Source organism: Meleagris gallopavo, chromosome 9 (assembly GCF_000146605.3).
Source record: "Meleagris gallopavo isolate NT-WF06-2002-E0010 breed Aviagen turkey brand Nicholas breeding stock chromosome 9, Turkey_5.1, whole genome shotgun sequence".
Classification (NCBI taxonomy): Eukaryota; Metazoa; Chordata; class Aves; order Galliformes; family Phasianidae; genus Meleagris; species Meleagris gallopavo.
In genome coordinates, this window is record NC_015019.2 from 18,337,160 (window position 1) to 18,360,024 (window position 22,865).

At 39.1% G+C, this 22,865-nt stretch overlaps 1 protein-coding gene across 1 annotated transcript in view; it reads left to right on the forward strand.

The window, feature by feature from the left end:
- The window catches only part of RADX (RPA1 related single stranded DNA binding protein, X-linked), a 26,492-nt gene extending 4,774 nt beyond the window's left edge, over positions 1 to 21,718 (forward strand). The window contains 16 exon segments of the mRNA XM_031554741.1: positions 20 to 73; positions 76 to 213; positions 937 to 1,079; positions 2,779 to 2,971; positions 6,062 to 6,170; positions 6,311 to 6,402; positions 6,498 to 6,620; positions 7,540 to 7,647; positions 9,206 to 9,373; positions 9,922 to 10,082; positions 10,574 to 10,782; positions 11,495 to 11,563; positions 15,721 to 15,791; positions 16,971 to 17,264; positions 19,133 to 19,312; positions 20,189 to 21,718. Of these exon segments, the coding sequence (XP_031410601.1) occupies positions 20 to 73; positions 76 to 213; positions 937 to 1,079; positions 2,779 to 2,971; positions 6,062 to 6,170; positions 6,311 to 6,402; positions 6,498 to 6,620; positions 7,540 to 7,647; positions 9,206 to 9,373; positions 9,922 to 10,082; positions 10,574 to 10,782; positions 11,495 to 11,563; positions 15,721 to 15,791; positions 16,971 to 17,264; positions 19,133 to 19,312; positions 20,189 to 20,334 (2,258 nt within the window). The 3' untranslated portion in view covers positions 20,335 to 21,718.
- Positions 21,719 to 22,865: the final 1,147 nt, after the last annotated feature.

Here is a 22,865-nt window from a genome sequence, read left to right on the forward strand (position 1 = left end):
GGCTGCGGTACGCGGCCTGGCTCTGCATTGAGGCCGCTGCAGCCCGCCGCGCACCCCGCCTCGCCCCCACCCCCACAGCGCCCTGGAGCCACGGCCGTGTCCCGCCGCCCCTGCGCGGGGAGAGGAGGCACTACCTGCCGCTCTGGAACAACGAGGATCCCTACGGGGACATCTGGGTGGCGGAGCGACCCCCGGCGCGGGTGGACGTCGACGGTAAGGCACGGGGAGAGGGGCGTTACGCGGGAAGGGCGGAGTGAGGAGCTGTGTGCCTCGGTGCCGTGCGCTGTGCTGGGCGCCTCGCTGCTGTACAGACGTGGAGGCACTGGAGAGTGTCTCAAGGATGGACTGTGGAGCTGTGGGGGCTCTGGAGCACAGGTGTGATGGGGAGCGGCTGAGGGAACTGGGATGGGTCAGTCTGGAGCAGAGGAGGCTCAGGGGAGATCTTAAAGCACAGCTCCCTGAAAGGTTGTGGTGAGGTGGGGGTCGGTCTCTGCTCCCAGGTAAAAGGGCGATAGGACTAGAGGTGATGGCTTCGAGTTGCACCGGGGGAGGTTCAGGTTGGGAATTAGGGAAAGTTTCTTCTCTAGACAGAGCAGTGGTGTGATGACACGGGCTGCCTGGACAGGTGGCGGTGTCACAGTCCCTGGAGGTGTTTGGGAACCATGGAGATGTGGCACTGAGAGTTGGTGGTTGAACTAGATGATCACGGTGGTCTTCTCCAACCTCTGTTATCCTGTCATTTTCACAGTTCACCTGGGAGGTCACAGGTCACTTCTGGGAGCAGTGACCCCAGCACCTCCCTGGTGCGGTTCAGCAGTCAGCAGATAACCCTCTTAGATGTGATGTGAAATCCTAGTCTGAGAATTTTTACTATTTGCTGAAAAGTGTTGCAGTGTCCAATCATGAATGCTTTCTGCTTTCTTTTCTTAATGGTAGTCTCTAAGCTGATTTCCCTTGGTCAGCTGGAAACAACCTGGAGAAGCAGAATTCATTTCCGCCCACTGCTGGTGAGAGTCCTGCACAAGTCTAGGCTAAGGTACTACGGGAAGCCAGAGAAGAAAATGGACATGCCGTACCAGGTAAAGAGGGCTCAGGTCAAGTTAATACTCTTGAACAAACTTTATAAAATATTTGGAAGTTATTATTCCCATATAATAAAGGCATAGAGTTAAAAGTTATTTTATAGCTGCTTTGTATTAAAAGTGCCACCTCCATAAACTTGCAAGGCCCTACTAAGTATGGAAACAGTGGAGTTACTGACTTTGGTTTTGGTTGTTAAATATAAAAAAATACTTGGAGTTTATATTAACTTAAAAGAGTAAATGTTTTCTGCTCTGTATGCTTTGGAAGTCAGAGATAGTCTGTCTGTACCAAAAAAAAAAATTGTATTCTGTAATTCTTGCACTTTGTGATTTCCAGTTAGATTGTTTCACTGTGAAACTCTTACCAGCTCTCAGAACATGTTTTTCTTGCAGTATTTTTGCCTAGTGCTTCTTGGAAATAGGCAGGACACGTGGTTGGCTGTTCATAGAAACTGAGCACCCGTGAGCTGCTTGCTTATTCCTCCTGCTCCCCCAACTGGAGAAGGAGAAAAAACTGGAAGAGCAAAAACAATGAAAAACTCTAGCGTTGTGATAAAGACAGTTCAATAAGTGAAGGGAAGAAGAAGGAGAAACAAAAAAAATGATGCAGTAGCTTGATGCCCAGGCAGTGTCTGAGCAGCGAGTCCTTTGAAAAGACGATCCCCCAGTCTCAGTTCTGAGCTTGATGTTTTGTGGCATGGAACATCCCTTAGGTCAGTTCAGGTCAGCTTTCTCAGCCGTTTTGCTTCCCAGCCTCTTGCCCACCCCTAGCTTACTTGCTGCAGAAGAGAAACAGGGAATCAGAATAGCTTGCATTGGAAGAGACCCCAAGGATGATCAAGTTCCAGCCCTTCTGTCACAGGCAGGGCCACCAACCTCCATATCTGGTGCAAGACCAGGTTGCTCAGGGCCCCATCCAACCTAGTCTTGAGCACTTCCAGGGTTGGAGCATCCGCAACCTCTCTGGGCCTCAGAACTGTGGCACTGCTCAGCAGTAGCTAAAATGCTGATGTATTATTAATGCTATTTTAGTTGTGTGTAGAGAACATAGCACCATGCAGGCTGCTATGAAGAAAAATAACAGCATCCCAGCAAGACTCAATGGAGAACAGTGATTTACAAACAGGTCAAATAACTTGTGTGTTCTTCCATGGAAAGAGAGAGATCTTGTTCCAGGTTTCCATTCTCTCTGCATGTGAAGGTGAATCTTGGTCTCTTATAGGAGGAGAAATTTGTCACAAGCAGAGATTCAATTTAAAGATGCTCCTTACAGTGCAGACTGTCTTCTGTCTTGTGTCATGTTTTATCAAGAATGTTTACTCAATGGGCCTGTAACAGCTCAACTTTTAGAACAGGCTTTCTTATCGTTAAAATGTTATTCTAAATATTCTATCTGGTAAGGAAGAATCTTTTCTCTGGAAAAAAAAAAACCTCACAGACTGGAACTGTTATCCCCTACTGTTACTGAATACTGGAAATAAGAGTTTGAGCTAGAGTAGCTGTGGATGAGATCTGTGGAAATTGGGGATTCCTTCAGCTTCAGTATTCAGTGTAACTTTTGGAACGTTCTCAGGCTCTGTTTGCAGTCAGTGAAATCTTCCCCTTCCCTACACACACACACACACACACACACACACACACACACACACACACTAATGATAAATAAAAAATGAATGTATTTTGTCTTTTTCTTTAGGCTTACTTTGAAGTTGCCGATGGTTCAGGCATGATGTCCATGGTTCTGTGGAATTCCTTGTGTCCCGAATGGTATAACAGTATAAATGTTGGCACCGTGCTCCTCCTTGAACAGTATGCTGTCAAAGACAGTTATCCATTTAAAACACAGCCAACCCCAAGAGATCCACAGATGAAGAGATTTACTACAATCGGTTAAGTATTGCAGAAATCTGTTTTGATTCGATGAAATACAGCTGTAGTAGATGGCTCCTCACAGAAATGAAAAATAGAAATTGAATTTATTGATGTGTTGTCTATCCCTACATTCTAGCTCTGAAAAATGTCTTAGCATCCACATTGTTAGACTTCTCTGTTTAAATTTGGATCGCGTCTTTGAAGCTTATTACAACAATTAGTTTAAAACCTTTATTTGAAAATATATATGTACAAATCCCTGATCCTCCAGTACTGGATTTTAATCTGATTCTTTTTCCTGGTTAGTAATACAGATATCACTTGGGCATTGCTGATTCCTTCTTCCAGGCCATTAAGGCGCTTCATGGCTTTCATCTGAGTGTAGCCTTCAGTGGGAGCAAGCCTCAGTGTAAAGCTCCACTGAATAAAACATTGCTGATGCTGTCTGTACTGAAACAGCAGCACCGTGGAAGCACTTATTTGAAGAATATCCCTTGATTATGAGAAAGTACTTCTTTTCTTGCTGTTATTCGACAGGTATTCAAAGGAATTGTGCTGCAGAAGTACAGGTGTCACAATATAACAACAATAGCCTTTTCCAGGGTGGTTTTTCTTTCCTCTCCTGTTTCACTGAAAGTGAGTTTTCCTTCCCTTTACGGGCTTATACTTGGAACAAACAGCAGCCAACTTTCAGAAGATACCAACAGCTGAAACAAGCAACTGTGTTTGTGAAGGATGATGTGTGTATAGCTTACTGACAGTGATGGCTTCCTAATGCACTTGCTACAGTGCATAAAAGTAAACAACATTTTCCCTGCTAGTAGCAGTGTATTCTCTAACGAATCTTTGCCTTAAGATCAGATCTTAATGTCTGAAGAGTTTGTGATGAGTTGACAGGAGAGAAGTGTTTAGCCAGGCAATGAGAGTTTGGGAGGGAAGCTGATGCTGATTGCAAGCCAACCCTCAAAGCATTTCTAATTGTCGCAAAACCTTTCTATGGGAAGAGGATGGAATAAGATATGTTCTGAGATTACTTTCTCTATGGGCAAACCTGGCCAATTTTAACGGCTTTATTCACACTACATTACTGATTTCTGCATATGTGATTGGGTAGAAATGTTGGTGGAGAGAGAAAATGGAAATGAGCCAGCGGACAGTAAATTTTATCTGATGTAAGATCTAAGAGTCTATAGGAAAGTGCAGTGGCATGCTTTCAGACCACAGATAAACTGAGAACAACTGATGTTTAGTTCATACCAGCATGTATGTACAGTATCTTCTTTCTTAGCACAAGCCTCAGAGTTTTATCTTTGTAGGAACTTGAAAAGCAAATCATGCCATTTGGTAGGTCCTACATCTATATGTCATGCAAGAGAAGAGTCAAAAGGGAACAGAAAATCTAATAGCGCAGTTAAAATCAATTTTATGCAGCTCTTAAAAGCATGATTTTCTTTTGTTGAAGTTTGAATGACAGTATATCTGAAATCAAATGCTTCTAACTATTCTGTTAATATGTCTTTATGCACTCAATATGAATCAGCTGTATTTCAGTTTTTAAAGTTTGCACAATGAAAATTCCAGAAGCAAACTGGTTACAGCAATCAGTTACACTGAATTGATCAAGTAACAGTTACTTTTTTTCCATAATCTGTTTCCAATTCGTAATTCCATCACACACCAACTTTAGGATGTTCCTTTAAATTCAATCACCTGTAAATGTGTTAAGATGGATCTGGAGGATTAACAAAGTCAGAGTTCCTTAGGCCACAAGGGAAAGCACTCAATTAAGAGCACTTGCAGGCAATTTGCTGCCGGCCTATTGCCAGTTCTCTGTGAAATGAGTTCTGTAAAGCGCACATCTGTTTCAAATGTGGGATTGTGTGACGTACGGAGAGGTGCTGTTCTGTAGCCTGACATGGCAGAAGCTCAGCTAGTACCACCACCTTGAATTCTGCCTCTAGACAATGTGTGTATTGGGAATGTTTGTGGGACAGATCAAAACAGCTGCTTCAGTTAGCCTGGACTGACCTTCACTTCCGAGTCATTGCACTGTATAATCCTAGCCCAGTCTGTGACTTGTATCTAGCCTCAAAACGATAGAAAAAAACAAGATAGTTTTGATGCTCAGGAATATTTTATTTTCAGAAATTGTCTTTCAAACACTACTTGAAAGCACCACATGCAAAAACACGTTAATTCTTCAAATGCTTTTCTGGCAAGTAGCAGCCTGAAGAAAAGAAAGTAGAGGATCTGACTTCAAGTTTGACATCTTCCTAGTGTCACATGGTAGCGTGAGGGACCTGATAGGACCAACTGGACAGGTTGCTTATAGTTAGCAATTGCTTTTCTGAGTGTGTTATTTGAATAATCCACTGCCAAAGTGTCTTGTAGAAACTGATCAGATCAGTGTATTTCATACCAGTGTGATTTATCCAGCAACAAGAGAGACAGCGTTGTACCACTGTGTGTGTTCTGTAAATGAAGCCATTCCTTCTGTATTTTTATCCCCTCTCTCACTACTACCATGTTTGTAATTTAGCATCTAAACACTGCTTAATAAATGAAAATGTTCAGGTGCCATACCATAAACGTTAAAAAGACCTTTTGTTTTCTTGTGTGGCCATATCATTATTTCTATCATACTAATAACAACTTGAACTGGTATGGTATGTGGCTGTTTTCTTTTGCTAGTTCTGTCTTATTTTGCTTTGTGTCTGCAAGTCAGTTTTAGATTGCAGTGACATTTGTGAATGAAGCTAGAGTGGAAATATTTTGTAGCTGATTGGTGTTGTGTAAGTTTTGATGGCTTTTATTTTAATATCTGCCTGACCAAACTGATTGAGTCATGTAGAGAACTGGAAAGTTTAGCATTGTTCAGTTTAAAGATTTGCATTGTTGTGTGCTGTACCTGCATTCCTTACTTTATCTCAATGGAAACGTGAAGTCAGGGGGCTTCGCTGGTGGTTTCCCAAGCAGTGAGATGTGGTTGGAATACATCATTTAAGAAACTTCACTCAGTTTTGTTGTGGGTTCTCAGTTAAAATGAAAAGTGTTTTTTGAATTTGCAATAGTGCCTTAAATGCTTATGCCTTTTCTTTCTTTGTCAGAAATCAGCCTCAACGTACGAAACCCACCTACCAAGATAAGTATAATTTCCGAGGAAATGGTTAAGCCAGAGTGGGGATTGCCTGAAGTTAAATACCGGTTTGTTACAAGGTAAAGTTGAAGTTTGCTGTTTGTGAAGCTGGATCTTAGATTTCATAAAGTTACACTGAGCATTAATTGAAGATGTGTTTTGAGAAATTTTCTGAGAAAACTTATGTTTTGTCATTCGTTTCTTCTGTTTTGTTCTGCAGGACAGAGCTAAATGACTTACCCAACAATCATTCCTGTGATGTTATTGGCCTTGTGACCTTTGTAGGAAGGGTGGAACGAACAAGAAAGAAAGGTTTTTCTAGAAATATGACTTCTGAAATTTATCAAACCATTTTTAACTGTTTGAAGTAGCACTTACGTGTTTTTTCTTATTACTTGTTTATATAGAAGATGGTGAAGACTTCTGGCTCTATCGTTGGGCACATGCCATTGATGGGACCTCAGACAAACCATTCATACTGGAAATATTTGCAACTTCTCAGCCAGATGTATTTGAGCGTATTCACCCAAGTATTTATTTCTTTACAGTATTTTTTGGTTATTATTTTTGTTTTTTCCTACTTGGTCACTAATTTCAAATACTGTGTATAATTGCCACTAAATTAAAAGCAAAAATCCCTGGATTACCACCTCAAATAGAAAATCACTGTTGAGGAATTAAAAGCAAAAAAGTGAATGTAATTGTTTGGAGCTCTTATCTCACTGTGATCTACCAATTAATCTAAGCAGCTGGGTATAGCTGCATAGCCTATCTGGAGCTCATCCGCTGTGGTTAATTTCAAGCAGAAACTAGTGAAGCACACCTGGGGTAATGTGCTGTTTCATCAGAGACAACTAAAGAAAGAAGGCAGCTGTTCAAATCTATTACTCTCTATGTCCATAAATAAGTAAATATTATTACTAGATATGATTAATCTAAAAGGACTGGAGGAAGGGAGAGGTGAAAGTAGAAAAGCTTTTTTTTAATTTTAAAAAATATTTTTTCAATTATTTTTGTTCTACGGAAACCATCAATGAGCTGTGGTGGTTGTTGCATGTAAGCTGATAATGTTAAGTTTCAGACTGTGGACTCCTTAATTATGGATTTTAAAAGGGCTTCAAATATTTTTTTGCCCTTTTTCCTCTCCTCCTAGCCCTCATCCTTCTGGTGACGCTGCTATTTGTTAAATTGATTTCCTACCTGATGAAGTGTCTCCTGTTTTAGAGCTGGTGTGTATGCTGAAACTTTCCTGCCCAGTTCTCAAGTTGAAAACCTAATGACGTCTCCATTTTCTACTTTATAGCAATGGCTGAATGCATTCTGAAGTATTTATAGGGTCAATAATTAAATCAGCTTGTTTTGAGCACTTAAAATGAATGCTGTGTGTGTCAATATGAAGATCTGCCATCCATGAGATAGCCAGTAAAACAGAAGCATTTTTTTTTTCAGTGACATACCTGGTGTGTACGCAGATGAGGGTGGTACGGGATCTCTCTGAGAATCCTTCCCACACAGTTTACCTTACAACGTCAAATGAAAGTCAGATATTCATCACAGGTAACTTGAAGTAATTTTAGCTGTATGTACTTCTAATCTTAGTTGGAAAGGTTGTTGTGTAACAAAGTATGCAGTGCATAGCATTTGTTTCTCAGTCAGAAACGACTGAATAATGAATGGTGGTATTACAAAAAGGGAAAGATTGCCTTCTGGCGAGGCACTGAATCTTATGAGAAGTGAAGGCATTATCAATTAAATCATATATTTACAATTTCTTTCAGGTTGTTTTAATCATTTGATAGTGTTGCAAGGAAATCTACCCATTTGCTAAAATAAAAATTAATTGCAGCTTTTGTCTTCTACAGGATTTCCTTATTCCAGAATATTGGTGTGGTTGGGCTAAATTTATCTCAGTCAATATTTTTCCCAAAATATTCAGAGAACTGTTCTGTCCCACCTTTCCCAGCACAGAGGACCCTATATACATACCTCACGGCCTTGGAAGGGTTGTGCTGGACCACACTGCAGGGCATTCCTTCTAGATGCTTGTGCTGGAATACCCCCAGTACAGTACCCTGGCACTGTGTGCTGGATGCCACCAGGCAGTGCTGGGCACAGCTGTTTGTAGCACTTCTGTTGAAGCAGGAGGCAGATGGTGGCATGTTATTGCAGCTGAGCAATGTAGTGGCCTTATTGCAAGGCAGTGTTGGATGAAACAGGCATCTCTTTCCCACGTTTCTCTCTCCATCTCATGCCTTCGGTTTTACTAAGATACTACTCACTCAGTCTCAGTCTGAATCCTGCTGCTGACATGGAGGAATAGAGAATAATGTGAGCTAACAAACGATCTGAACTTAGTCAGTTGTATACATGTGGTTTTGGCTAATGAGCTGGGTAGTGCTCTATGCTTAACTGGACTAGCAAAACAGTTTAGTCTTTTTCTTAACAGATTATCTAAATTACACGTAAATGAAAGGTTTGAGAGCCAATTTTTTGTTTCTTTGTTTTCCTTCTGTTTTGTGCTTAGCTTTCTAATTAAATATTTTCCTCTAGAGTTTTTCCCCACTCTAGCTTTATTTTGTCTGTCTGCATCTTAAGTGAGAACAGCAGCTGGAGACTGCGAGCTGCTGGATGAAATCTGTTGCATTTGACAGCTTAGAAATAGACCTGTTCAGATTATTTGAGAAGACTGGTCAATATCTTAGTTTTAAACCCGCCAACATCTGCAAATGTAGATGTCTGTATGTTCATAACATACATCTTTGGAGGTTACCAAAGAGTGAAGGATGTGTAGGCCTTCAGCAGAGCAACAGAACGAAACGATTGCTGATTGTTTTATTCTTTCATAAACTCCTGTGAGAGAATGTCCTAGCAGCATTGCCAATTGTTGCATTTCTTTTTATTCCTTAACGTTTGTCTAACTTTTAAGTGTCAGTACAAGTGTTAAACAAGGAATTCAAGATACAACACCATTCTCTAGTGGGAAGATCTCTTTTATGTTCTCAGGTGCAGTTTTTCTTTGTTCTTTTTGCGTGTGTTGTTCAGAATAGTTTCAGGCTAAAAATTGATGACAGTAACCTGCTTTATTTTTGATACTTGATTATTTTTGTTTTAAAAGGGTGGCACAAGGGCCAGCCATACACCAAGGATACTAAAGTGAAAAACTTCATTCAGTGGACTAGAACACAGAGTGAAGCTAATCAAATGAGGAAAACTGTCATTGGTGGATATTATCCTTTTCCACGACCTCCAAATAACTTTCTGAAGTATTGTAAAAATAATAAAGGTATCACATTGTCAAATATCTTTAGAGCCTTTTTCAGTTGAGATTACTTGGTTAGAAAGCAACAATGTTAGTGACTGTACAACTTTGTAATGCTATTTAAGAGAGTTTTCCTTTTGTGGCTTGTAACATATCATAGGCTAAATCCTCATCTTAAAGAAACTATCATGGCACCATTAGCTGCAGGAAACTCTTAATAACTTACGTGAACTGCAAGTCTGCCCAGAAGCCTTACTTTCACTGCTTCTAAATCAGAATTAAAAAAAAAAAGGGAGTTATACTGAAGTGTATATTGCGTTAGACGTTTCACCTAAAGCACAAATTGTGGTATCTGATAATGCATACTGAAATATAGTGTGGGGAAAAAAGGCTTCTTGTTTAACTTCTTTTTCACGTGCTATGATGGGGTTTAAAATCCTTCAAGAACACATTTTTAAATCAATATTTAGTAACCAATGACTTTCAAGTTTGTTTTGAGACGTAAATGCAAACATCTTGGTACTGTATTTCTTTAAACTCATCATCTCATTTGTGGGACTGCTCTTTTGCAGTTGAATCAGTTTTGAAAGCCATAGGAGAGTTGGGAGAAGAGATTGAAGGTCTGCATTACAGGGAACACAAGCGCATTGCTATTCAAGGAATAATCAGTGCCATAAGATACATCAGCTGTAGCAGTGCAGCTGAAGATGCCTCAGGAGTGGAACCTGTGCAGGTACAGCACCTGAGAATTAATGCTGTAGCACTTAAGCAACTATGATTGTAGTTAAAATGGAGAATTTTGCATTTGATTCCAGAAGTGAGCTACACTGTCTCTTGATTAACTGCATTTGTTATTCTGGGAACAAAATAGTTTGGAAAACGACTGTTTGAAGACTTTTAAAAAGCAATGATTCAGTGCTTTTCTGTGGGTGGTGTGGCCAAGCCTTCTGTAACACTTCATAACTGCTTAGGAGCTGCTCATTTAACTGACCAGATAATTAAAAGTAAATTAGAATGTGAGAGAGCTGACTACAGCAATGTTTGCACTGTCACTTTCCAGACAGAATTTATCTTGTTAATGATTGGAAGGGAATTGCTGCTAGATAGAACTTCTGGAAGGTACAGTAAATCATTCGCTCTCAGAAATTCACTTGAAAACATTGAGGCTTTTGAGTTGGAAGAATTAGCTTTAAGTGCTTTAAAGCTCTTAATTAATTGTTGCAGAAAGATGCACAGACTCTTGAAAGTTCTCCTGTGTCAAAGCAAGATAATGTTCACAAGGGAAAAACAAGAAGCCTTCAAGCTGAAGAACTCGGGTCTTTTCGGGAGCCAAGTTGCACTCCTAGGGAACAGCATCAGCATCAAACTCAACTATCAAAAAAGAGTACAGCCAAGAGAAGGACTCTGCACAAATCATGCACAGACACAGAACAGTAAGCTCTTATCGTAACTGTAGTATATCTTCTAAAAATGTTTATGAAAATTAATTCAGAGCTCAGCCCCTGGAAAAGCATGTAAGGATGCTTAAAAAGCTGTTTATTGTATTTTAATGTTCACAAGGCAGCTACGTACCTCTCCTAGTATCCAGTGGTGATGTATGATTTAATTTAATGAAATGGTATTGCATCTAGTCCGACATAGGCAAAGGTTACAAATCCAATACAAGCAATGGAATAAGGAAAAAAAAAAGTCTGAGGAAAACCTTATTATTTTCAAGAGTAAAATATTTGCTTCTGTAAGGTTGTGATTTATGGTGATGTGTTTGTGTAAGAGCCAGTTTACCCATAACTGATCTTAGAAGCCTGGTGTATATAATGAAAGATTTAAAGTTTAGCGAGTCTCATCTCTTCACTTCTCACATCCAAAAGTCATAATGGTGGGAAAAGAGCAGGTGTTCAGAATTTTTTATGGGGAAATGAAGTGAAATATAATTAGGATTGAGTGAAAACTTTAGACAAAGAAATGTGGTGTGTTGAAGTTCTGTTTCGGCACTGTTAGAACAAACTTGTTAGTGGATTTCCATTCCACAAGATGAATTCCAGCATTCGAGTGTCTTAGGTTCTACTTGAAAGAAAAACATGCATGTACTTTGCTCTGTGTATTTAACAGAATACTGTAAAATAATGGTGAATTTCCTATCTTAAGGGGAACCACATCTGTTACTTCTGTATCCTCTTATCCCTATTACACGCGCTCAGCAAAAAAGAAATTAAGGTAAGTCATCTGAAGGTAACTATATTGAATAATTGCAATGCAATAATTAAGCAAAGATATTTGAAACTCTTACAGGTCAAAATTCTGTTGGAAGTGAGAGAACAGAACAGAGTAAAATTTAATATTTTTTATTAATTTTCTCTGCACTTATTCTAGGTAAAATATATGGAATTCTTTTATTCTGAAACATAGTTTTGTGTATGATACACAAATGTTTATAGCTACTTGTTCTGCTTAGGGAAAACACACTCACAGGGGTCCATCATGATAGATGGAGTAAGGTATACTGCATTTGTTTTAGAGAGATTGCAGTTTAAAAAGAAGAGTCAGATGTAGGATGGAAGGATGCTTAATTAGCAAGCAGAGCGAACCATGTGATACCATAGATGGTTTTGGTTGTAGTAACTGAGCTGTAAGTTATCCTCCGTGCTGCAGTGGTGGATGTGTTGTGGGCCCTGAGAAGTCCTGTGGCTCCTTCCACTACCCAGCACTCAGTCTTTATTGAGCTTGGTTTGGATCCAGAGAAGGATTTTACAAAACCCAACAAACTACCAGTTTGAAACTCCCAGGTGGGAGTTTCAAATCCAAAGTCTTGACAAGACTGGAAGCTTAAGAAATAACTATCAATAGAAATTTATTTAAAAAACCAGTGAATTATGTTACTTGTTAGTCTGGCTTACATAGCTCCTTTCCCTCCTGTGATTCCCTGTAAGGGCTGTAGGTTCTTTTCATTTGTTCCAAACATAGCTTGAGTAATTTGAATGTTTGAACCCCTCGATGTCAGTGATTTCAAAATGTCTGTTTTGTGTTGGTGGAGCTTTGGGTTTGTAGCACATGATACATGAAGGGGCTGTGAGGAAAGGCTGCGAGATGTGGGGCTGTTCAGCCTGGCGAAGGCTTGAGGAATTTCATCAATGTACATAAATGCCTGAAAGGGAGAGTGCAAAGGAGATGGCACCAGTGGTGCCCCGTTGCAGGACGGGAGGCGATGGGCAAAACCTGAAACACGGCAGGTTCCATCTGGGCATCAGGAAGCACTTTTTTTTACTGTCAGGATGACACTTAGATCCTCAGGTGCCTGCACCTCTTCTCTCCTCACTGAAAATTACATTTCTTTTGCTTGAGAAATATTTTTTTTGTTTGTTTTCCTGGGGAGAGTGGGTGGGAAGAATTTGTTCTCCCCTTTTCTTACAAGTGAAGTAAAAAGTTAAGGTCTGTTTACTTTGTTCTCTGCTTTTCTCAATCTGCTACTGTCCCCGCTACCTGTGTATCCTGTACTCTATGCCATTAGTGCTAGAACTCCAACTAAAGGAGGAGAAAGTCTGTGTTGGATTATGGGAAGCTGTTTCACTCTGTGTAATTAAAAGGTAACTTGTGTATTTCTGTAATTAACTGTGAAGTCATACTGAATTCTCCAAATTGCAGGGGAATAAATGGAAGGCTAGCCTGATGTCCTTTAAGCTTGCACTGTTCTCTGTTCTGTGGCTTAGAAGTGGTGGGACACCAGCTCTCACTGAAGTATTTTAATATGCTGATGAAATAACATCAATAGCAATATGTTTTGAAGTATGCATTGTAGCTTGGAATATTTTGTATCTAGCGTTCTGTGCAGCATTTCAGTGTGTGGTTGCCTTGCTGAAGGCTTTCTTGTTTTTAAACAGAATCAGTTTATTTTTAGGCTCTTTATTTGACAGCCTCAGTTCCTACATTTCTGAGGTAACTCTTACATAACAACATGTAGTGTTAGAATGTGTGTGACACATTCTGATTATTAAGGGTTTCAGGAAGAATGAGTTAAAAGGAAACTGATTAATTTAACACTCTTGTTGATACTTATATCCCTGCTGCCAAAGACATTTAACATAAATGTACTTTTGAGCTTTTTATATACCCAAAATTAGTTTAATCGGTGTGGATTAGTTTAATAGTGTGGATAGAGAAAGATCAAGAATTTCAGACCAGCTTATTTTATCCACCTAGGTGAAAAAACCACAGCAATAGCATTTTAATCTTCAGAAACTTAGCACTGCAGTTACCACAGAATTGCTGACGACATTCACATTCTAGACTGCTGAAAAGTAACTTGTCTGCATGCTTTTGTCCTTGGAGTGTCACTCATAAATGTTTGATACAACTCAGACCTTTCTCATTTTCTCCATCTTCTCCTTGCATCTGGAAATAACAAATAAAGGCCTTTGTTTGTTTGTTTCAAGCGGGTACCTGTGGAAAGCAAAGCAGAGTCTGCAGAATACAGCCTGCAAATAGGAAATTTGGCATGGGGCAAGTTCTCGTAAATTGGCACTGGCAAAATAAGAACATGGATGTGTTAGTGTACAGCAGCCCCAGCACACTGCTCTAGATGTCAGGTGCCTCGCAGTCTGGCTGGCAAAGAAGCTATAAATTATTATGTATAGACAAGTTTCCCTCCTCTATAAACTCAGCTGAACTTATGCTGTACAGACGTCCCGTGCAAAGTGTCCAGAAGGAGCAACCTGTTGCACAGGTCATCCCAGCCACAGATGTGTAAGGTGTGTGTAAGAAGCCTGGGAAGAAGTGGGGAAGAAAACTGGGGCAAGTTATTTCTACATTTTTAAGAGGCAAAAGCAGCTCTAAATCAGAACCTCCTCACCTTAACAAACAGGCTGTTTTAAAAGAAAAAGAAACCATTTCTAAGACATCATCTTGTCCGTAGTATGGCTTGGTGTGCTCTTCTCTTTAATGAAGAGGGAAGCTGGCTTGTATCTCACTTGGCATGTTATTTCTGAGCGAGCTTTGTAATGCTGTGCTAAGTTTTCATGTCTGTTGTTGAGAAGGCTGAACTTTGAGAATCGGCTCTGTGGGCATTCATTTTTAATTAGACAGCTTCTGTTAATCATTTTATGATATCTTTAATGTCTTGAAAATTTATTAACATAGCTGATATGAAGGTGATTACTTTATTGCTATGCATATGCAGTAATTACACTCCAGGACGGTTCTAATAAAAAGAATTAATCATTCATAAGATACTATTTTAATGGAAAGATTCTTTTATCTAAAAATAATACATAAGAGGAACGATGTAATTACTGAGTTCTTCTGAGAAAGATAAGAACTTTCCTGCTAGATTTCTCCAGAAAGTGTAAAATCCTGCTGCATAAAATTAGGCCTTACAGCTTGTATGTGCATTTCCAAGATTGCACTGGACCTCTGAATTTGAAAAATATTTTGGGCCATGTAGTGGCATTGAAGTGCATTGCAGTTTTTGTTTATCAGTGCTATTCACACAGCTGTGCTCTGAGGTCAGTTGGGTTGTGGGGACAAAGTGAGATCACAGTGCTGTGAAGTCCACTCTGGTAACTACTTTGTTTTCAAAATTAAGTGGCTGAAACCTTAATTGATCAGTCTGTGCTGTTTGAGTGAGGATTCTTTTGTGCCTCGGGGTGAACATGACGAGATAGTCACTCTGATACATAGCTCACACCATGGGGATAATGCATTTCTTAGAATGTATTTAACACCCAGGAAACACAGTGTATTTCCTTTTGTATTTTCACCACTGTATTCTAGGTATTTCCTACTTGTTATGAAACATTAAAAGAGGGTTTTTAAGATTTATCTTCATTACAAAATTGCAAAATGAGCAGAAAAAATCAAAATCTTTTCACAACTGAAGTAAAGAATACCCCACTGAATAGCATGTACAGGCTTTCTGTTTTTCTTTGTCTGTGTATTGTTTCTGTGTACTTGCAGTTACAGTGCTTTATTAGTAACCACTTAAGTAGCCCAGAATTTCAGAGGTACCTTAAAAATTAGTCTTGCCTGCATCTCACTTGTGATGCAAGATCCAGTAGAGGGCAACAAAGACTGGCTTTTGTGTGTCTACTTCCTTGTCTACTTCCTTATCTACTTCATAAAGCAATGAAATAAGGCGGTTCTTATCTTAAGCTCTTGAAAATTGATTTACTGAGGTCTCATTATGTCCAGCTGAAGTCGTACAGTGTGAAACCAAGAGCAAATGCTCACTCATTCAAGCCCGTTTCATTTATCACTAGACATCTGCCAAGATTAGAACTTTTGCTGGGTACTGGTTGAGATAAAATAGATTTATAATATATTTTAAATATATATATATATATATATATATGTATATGTATATGTATGTTTCATTTTTATAGCTTGAATGAATTTCAACATGAAGATTCTGTACAAGGACAGGCTCCATCAGACAGCTCACAGTGCTGCGCAGGTATGTCACAAGTAGCTGCTTTGTTTAGAAGTTTAAGCCAACTTCTTCTCTTCAGGTCCAAAACAGGCAAAAGTATCCTTAGAACAACTGTTTTTATAATCAGCTCTTCTGTACTACAGAGGCTGTAGCAACCTCTAGGGAGCTGCTGTGGCTTGCTCTGATCCCTGGTGTGCTATGAAAGCTGTCAGCAAGGACAGCATTAGGCTGTTTCCCAGCACGAGAAATAGAGTCTCAGTGTTGCTTCATACAAGCTGTAAGTCTCTGTTGTGCCTCAGAAGCATTGCTCAGGAGACTCAGTAGTGTAAGTCTTCACATCTTCTTTTGACACTTCTTCCTATAGTGATATGCATGTGATAAAATTGTTCCTCTCCAAGAAGATAGTCCCAAAACGATATGAGTACATAATTAACAAGACAAATACAAGATGTGGGAGGAAATGGGTGCGGCATACAAGCCAGTCATGAGAACAATGTTTTGTTTTTTTCTCAGTTAATCTTATCAATTATTTCTTTCTTCTTCTGTAACTGAAATACAAAGTCATATTCTAAGCAGCTGCTTTCCTGATATTTATTTTTTGGATGAAGGAAGAAGTCTGATTTGTTGTCATTATGTGAAGCATGGCCTGATTTTTATTTCATGCCAGTACTTTGTCATGTTTTCTTCTTTTTGAATGTTGCCTGGTAAGAATTTAACTGTGCTGGAAATGTTTTGAAATGGGCTTTCTGATAAGCTGGATGGAGGGGGTTCCAAGTCAGTAGTGACAGATATATAAGTTTTTACCATAAACAATCCTCAAACTGTTTATAATAATAGGAAAGAAGAATGAAGCTATCACTATCTGTATAGAAAAGAAATTGAAATGCAGCATAGTCGTCAGTGTCTGTGTAGTTATTGTGGAGGAATGGGAAAGTTTACCTTCACTTGTGCACGTTTTAAACTTGTCATGGTTTCGGAGCATTCTTTAAACAAGTTGTTCACTCTTCAGAAATGGGCCACAGTGTCCGAACGTAGCCTCTAAGGTTACCTGTTTGCTCACATTCCAAACGTAGTTCAATTCTTTGTGTTCTTTGTTTTGAACGTGCTGCCACAATTGAAATGTTCTCCAGAAAATATTTCTCATCGAGTAGAGAGGTGATGATCCTATGAGCATATAAGCAACTAACTCTTTATCAATAACAGACCAAGAAGAAATAAACGATACACCTGAAACTGAAGAGATGGCAAGAACCTGCAGCTCATGGCAGAGTGACCTGTGGGCACAAGTGAAAGACAAGTTGATGAAATATTTGCATCACAGCACGATTTTCCCAGAAAGCATCCCATGTAAATTTGATTACATGTACAAAGACTTACTTATGCAACAGTACAACCTTCATGCAGCTGTGCATCAGCCAAAAGAAACCAGAATAGATAAAAATATCAATGAATTTAAAAGCACTGGTGGCCTTGGATATTATGAAGTGACAGTTCTGGGTGAGTACTTGGTGGCCTGGCATCTAAAAATGATTAACCAAGAACAGAATAAGATCTTAGTTGTTTCCTGTGTTAAGAATGACTTGGAGGTTGGTCAGAAGTTGAGTGGATTTCCCTGGCTTAAGCCTTTGAATGTGTGGGTATTTAAGTTTAAAAAAATAATAATTAAAAAAAAAATTTGAGATATTGGATCTTTGCTGGAGGAATGAATTAGGATCATATTTCACCAGAAAGCTGTATTTCATTAAATTTACCATCACATCATTAATTTTAATTACTGAATATTTTGTTTCTGCTGTCACTTTCCATTTAATTGCAATTTTGTTTATAGGCTTACATTTCTTATTTGAAGACTGCGTATGGTTCCTTCAGCTATTTATTATTACAGTAAAATATACATTCTGTTCAGTCGTTCAACCAGTTTGACTTAATAAAGTAAATAACTCAATTCCTCTTTATTGTCAGCTAACTTTTCTGTTAGAGAGGTGTTCATCAGGAGTAATTAATGTTCTTGAGGACACCTTTTGATCTTTTTGAGCTTCTTTTGAGCTTTGTCCTCGTTGAAGTTTGTTTTTTTTCTTGGTTCAGTTGTTCCTGAGGTACCTTTTTTCTGTGCTAAAAAAAAATTAAGAGCTTGTATTTTAGCCATTCTCATCAACTGCTCTGCTGCTTTTGGTTAGCACAAAGCATCAATTGATTGACCTTTAAATAGAAATGTGCAAGTTGATGATAAATATGCAACAAGATCTCTTCCACTGCCGTGGAATATTAATCTGTTTGGTTTGTTTTGCCAATAAAAGGAGAAGGAAATTGGCTGGATTAACAGCGCTTATGTTATGTTCCTGCACTTTAAAAGTTTCCATTATTTACAAAGGAGGATTTGCAGAAAAGGTGTTTAAACATTTACAGTCATTAGAATCCTGGAACATGCAATGTAGGATTCAAGCTGAAAGTAACACAGGTACTGCACCACCTACTGCATAGATATACTGGATGTAAATCAGATTTCTTTGCCTTTATAGCAACTATAAAGCTCTAAAGGAGTGTGAAATGGCACCCTCTATTGCTTTAATGCTCTTTGAGCCAACTGCATTGTTAACCTTAAAGCCTGCTGCTTTAACTAGTGGTTTCAGTGTATGTGTGAGCTGAGATGTGTTTGTCATTGGTTATTAATTAGTGAACAAAGGGCACATGGCTAAGAATCTTCTGATGGTACTCTGGTCACTCTGAAAGCAGTGCCTCCTATTTATTTCCGTGGAAACAGCAACAAAGAGTAGTAACACTATTGGATAGAGCAAATTCTCAGCTACAAAACACTATTTGTAAGCATAGTCACCACCATTGGCTGTGCTTTTGTCAGCAGTGCACAAGAGCCTGCATGCCACGCTCATCAAAATCAGCACCAGTGGAGCTGACCACTCTCACCACAGCTGAAATGCACCACTCTCTGCCTCACTGTGCTCACATCCACTTTTGTTCTCCATCGACATTCAGCAAGTGTCAATGAGTGTCAGTAGGTACCATTTCTTCCACGTGGAGGAATTCAGTCTCATCCTTTGCTCCATACACAACTTCCACACCAGACGCCATTCTGTCAGACTGCCCTCTGCTGTCACAAGGCCACACAGTGTAAGGGAAAACGTTTGGGAAGGTGGAACTTATCCTGCCATGCCACCAACATCTGCCTCTGACATCATGGGCTAACATCCTAACACAGCAGGCATTATTTCAGAGCAGCCTTCATGTATACCAATGTTCAGCCTTCAGTAGTCTGATTGTTTAAAAAAAAAAAATAAGAAGAAATGCACCATTAAGTTGTTGATAGACTGGAGATGAAGTTTACCACTAACAGATACCTTTTCTAACAGGTATAAACCACGATGTTGCAATAGACGTTGCCTTTCTCCCACTGTTTGGTCATGAAGATCCCCACTTATTTCCTGTAGAGGAAGATGAAAGTGATCCGTTGCTGTCTTGCATGAGTTGCATCTCTTGTCAGCAGAAGGCCACTGGCAATGGAACATTTTGTGACGTGTTTCCACTTTCAAGTAAGACTGGCTTTTACTGATGTTACTCTTCTGTCTTTTGTTCTATCTTTTGTCCTATCTCCCAGTGCAAACTTCAGTTGTACATCAGGCATTGTTCTTCTCTTCACTGAAACATCTGAAATTGATGTGGCCATCTTTAATAAATAGATATAGTGCTGAATTTTGCAAGCCTTTGCTGGGGCTGTTTTTGTACTTGGAAAATAGTATTTTAATATCCAGAACACAAACTCCAGAGTGACCTAGGTGGTGCCTGCAGTTATTTGCTGATGTAAAATTACACTGACATAGAAGTCATTATAAGCATGTGAATAATTGCCTTCATCTGCTTTGAAATAGAGTAGAATAGCAGTCAGTCCACCCATTTTGCTGATGTCACTTGGAACAGCTGCTTTAATGTAAGCTACCATGCCTGTAAACCAAAGTATTTTCCAACTACTTAATTATTTTATCTCAGATTATACTTCTCATTGCTGACACCTCACAGCAAATTCGATGATCACTGTTAATGCATGTCATCCTGCACAGTGCTATATAGGTATGGTGTTTTCCTTATGTTTATACAGACAGACCTGATTTTATTCAAATGCATCTTTGTTTTTCCTTCAGTTGTGCTATAAAATATGAGAGCCGCTAATGTTCAATGCAGATTTCAGCTTTTTCATTTCTGAGTTCTGATGCTGTCATTTCTGGTGGTTGAATTTATTAATGAGATTCTACCCCAAAAAATAACCACTTCACAGCTGCCCAATACTTAATAGTCCAGGTGTATTTTTCAGTGAAAGAAGGTTAAATGTCTACATTTTCCATAACTTCATGGAAGAACATGTCAATTCATCGTGCTGTACATATCTTAAGACGACTTTTCTTAACTTCTAGGTGAAACTGTGAAAGCAGCAATGGACCTCGACGGCAAACATGTTGTCTGTATCTTGGACGTCTGTCACCTGGGTGATGACAAGGTAGAAGTCTTTCTGAGCAAAATCTACAAGACAGTGGAAGCTGATGTGCCAGATCCAGTTTAATTTAATAATTTATTTTTCAAAATTAGATACTGTTGAAAAGGAGGGGAATAAAACTGCTGTAACTTGAATACACCCTCTACACACTGCACTTTTCTAGAATGAGCAGACAAAAAAATACCATTCTTACAACAGAACAGTTGCAATGGTCATCCACATAAATGAGAAGGACAGTTGTTGCCTTATTTGTGACAGTCATGGATCACATTATTGCACAACGTCTTGGTCGCTTGTGTTCAAGAAAGATGAACTGGCGATACAGTGAGCTTCTGGAAGGAGACGGAGAAGCACGACTGTGATTTCTCTCTCTCTGCCTAAGTACACAGAAATGTAAGAAATGTATGTATTTAGGTGAGAATTTAGAAGAGAGGTAGGCTTTCCCAATACTAAAGGCAGTGTTTGTAATAGAATTAACTGGCCACAATAAAAATTTAGGCTGGAAATTTAAATTGTCTTGAGGATAAGAACTGTTATGTCCTGGAGTGATCTTTCAGTGGGAGGTAAGAGAGACAGCCTAACTGCTTGCACCTTGCAGCCTTTAGTACTGGGGGCTGAACTCAGTGGTCTAAGAAGATATTTCAGTTCTTTTTACCTGAGCAAAGTCACCTATATTTCTGTATGTCTGCTTTTGTATGTACAATGTTGGGGAGTGGATTTTAATGTATTTTATTTATTAATTTAAAAAATGAAATATTAAACTTTGTTAGTGAAGCTTGCTTCTAGCTTTGCAAGAGAAAAACTTTTTAAGAATTATGAAACGTGGCAGGATACTGTTTGTCACACCATTACTTTTTTTTTTTTTCCCTGTTCACTGCTGGTACTGTCATTTTTCTTTTTGGTAATAGCTGAATGAGAGAACCCAGGAGCTGCAAGAAGCTGCTGCTTCCAGATGCCCAAGTGCTCTAAAATCCTGTCAATTCTTTGACTCTATATTAAGTAGCAGCTGCTGGCTCCTCCTCTGCTCAGAACTAAGTCCCTCCTTCTTCATACTGGCCTCAAATCACTTATACAGGTGGATTTTTATGAGGTTATTCTGAAGTAGGAGCTAAGACACATTGCTAGCTGACAGCTTGTCCATATGAAATGCTGGTCTCGGTTCAGTTGTTTGACAAGAAACGACTTATAGAAGCAGATTTGTTCTGTTGTGGAAAACTTTCCAGGTGTGTTTTAGCAGCCCAGAGCTTGGTAACTGAGAGGCATCTCTTTCAACTACTATGTCATTCATTCACTGTGAGGACAGTGGATTTTGTCTTCGAGTCCTTCCAGTCTCTACCCTAACTTCAGTTAATGGTAATTGAAGAAGAAACTTAACTGCCTTTATTACAGTAGAATTTCATATGCAACTTGATATATAAAGGCATTTACTTTTATTTAAAAAAAAAAAAAAGTAATTCTGGTCTCTATGATGGTTTACAATTTAAAAATGTATTAATGAGAGAAGTTTAACTTAAATTGCACAGAGGCTGAAAGTTAATTAAATGTGATTGTGTATTGTATGTTTATATTTTATATATATCACATAGTATTAGTTCTGGAGCAATGCTTGCCAAATCAAGTCTTTGTAACCATACCACAGAAGGCAAAATGAGCACATAACCATCCCAGAAGAGCTGGGTGTTGCTTGCATGTGTAATTTCGATGTTCATGGCTATGTGAAGATAAGAGACCATTGCTCTAGAATGAGGAAAATTAGCACCAGCACTTGTGTACCAAACTGAGCCCTGCTGACTGTGTCAGTATTTTTTTTATTGAGATGTACTTCAGGTGGAAGTCTAATTTTAATAAATCGATTATTTCTAGGAGCAATTTTTGAAAATGATTATCTTTGTGTAAAAGGACTGATGTGGCAAACAGTGTCACAGTCACTTTATTCAGTTGCTCAGGCACTTAGTCCATCCCATGCAATAGACATACTGTTTAGAATAGAATACTGTTTGCTGCATCGCACTGTCTTTACTACACTTTAAACAGATAGCATTAATCATCTGATCCTCCATGTTAGGAGGTTTCCTAACTGTAAAAGAAATGTCATTGTGGTGTTGAATATATGTAACTTGCATTTGAGACTTTTTAAGTGTATAACTTTATTTTACCGAAGTCACAGTTTAAATTTTTCATGGCAAAAAGGGAGGAGATTCATGAACTCCTTCCTGTAGAATGAAGTGCCAACATTAGAATTGTACACTTTCTTTGTATGGGCAGAGAATATTCAATGCCTATCGTAGACTTTGAATGTGGATACTCTGGGTAATGCTTTACCAACCCCATCCCCAGAAATTACACTGATTCTGAAGTACTGCAGTGTGAATATATGGTTCCACCAGTCTGTCTGTCTCCTTTCTCCCTGTCAGAGCAGCACTGCAGTACTGGAGGTGGGGGAGGGGGAAGGTCCTCTCTGCAAAGAAACTACCCGCTGTTTTGTTTCACTTGGAGTTTATTGACTGAATTATACAACAAAAGTGATTTTGATCCTGAGTCTATCAAAACACATTAATTTTGCTGTGTGAAACCAGGATACAGTGTCTTTACTCCTG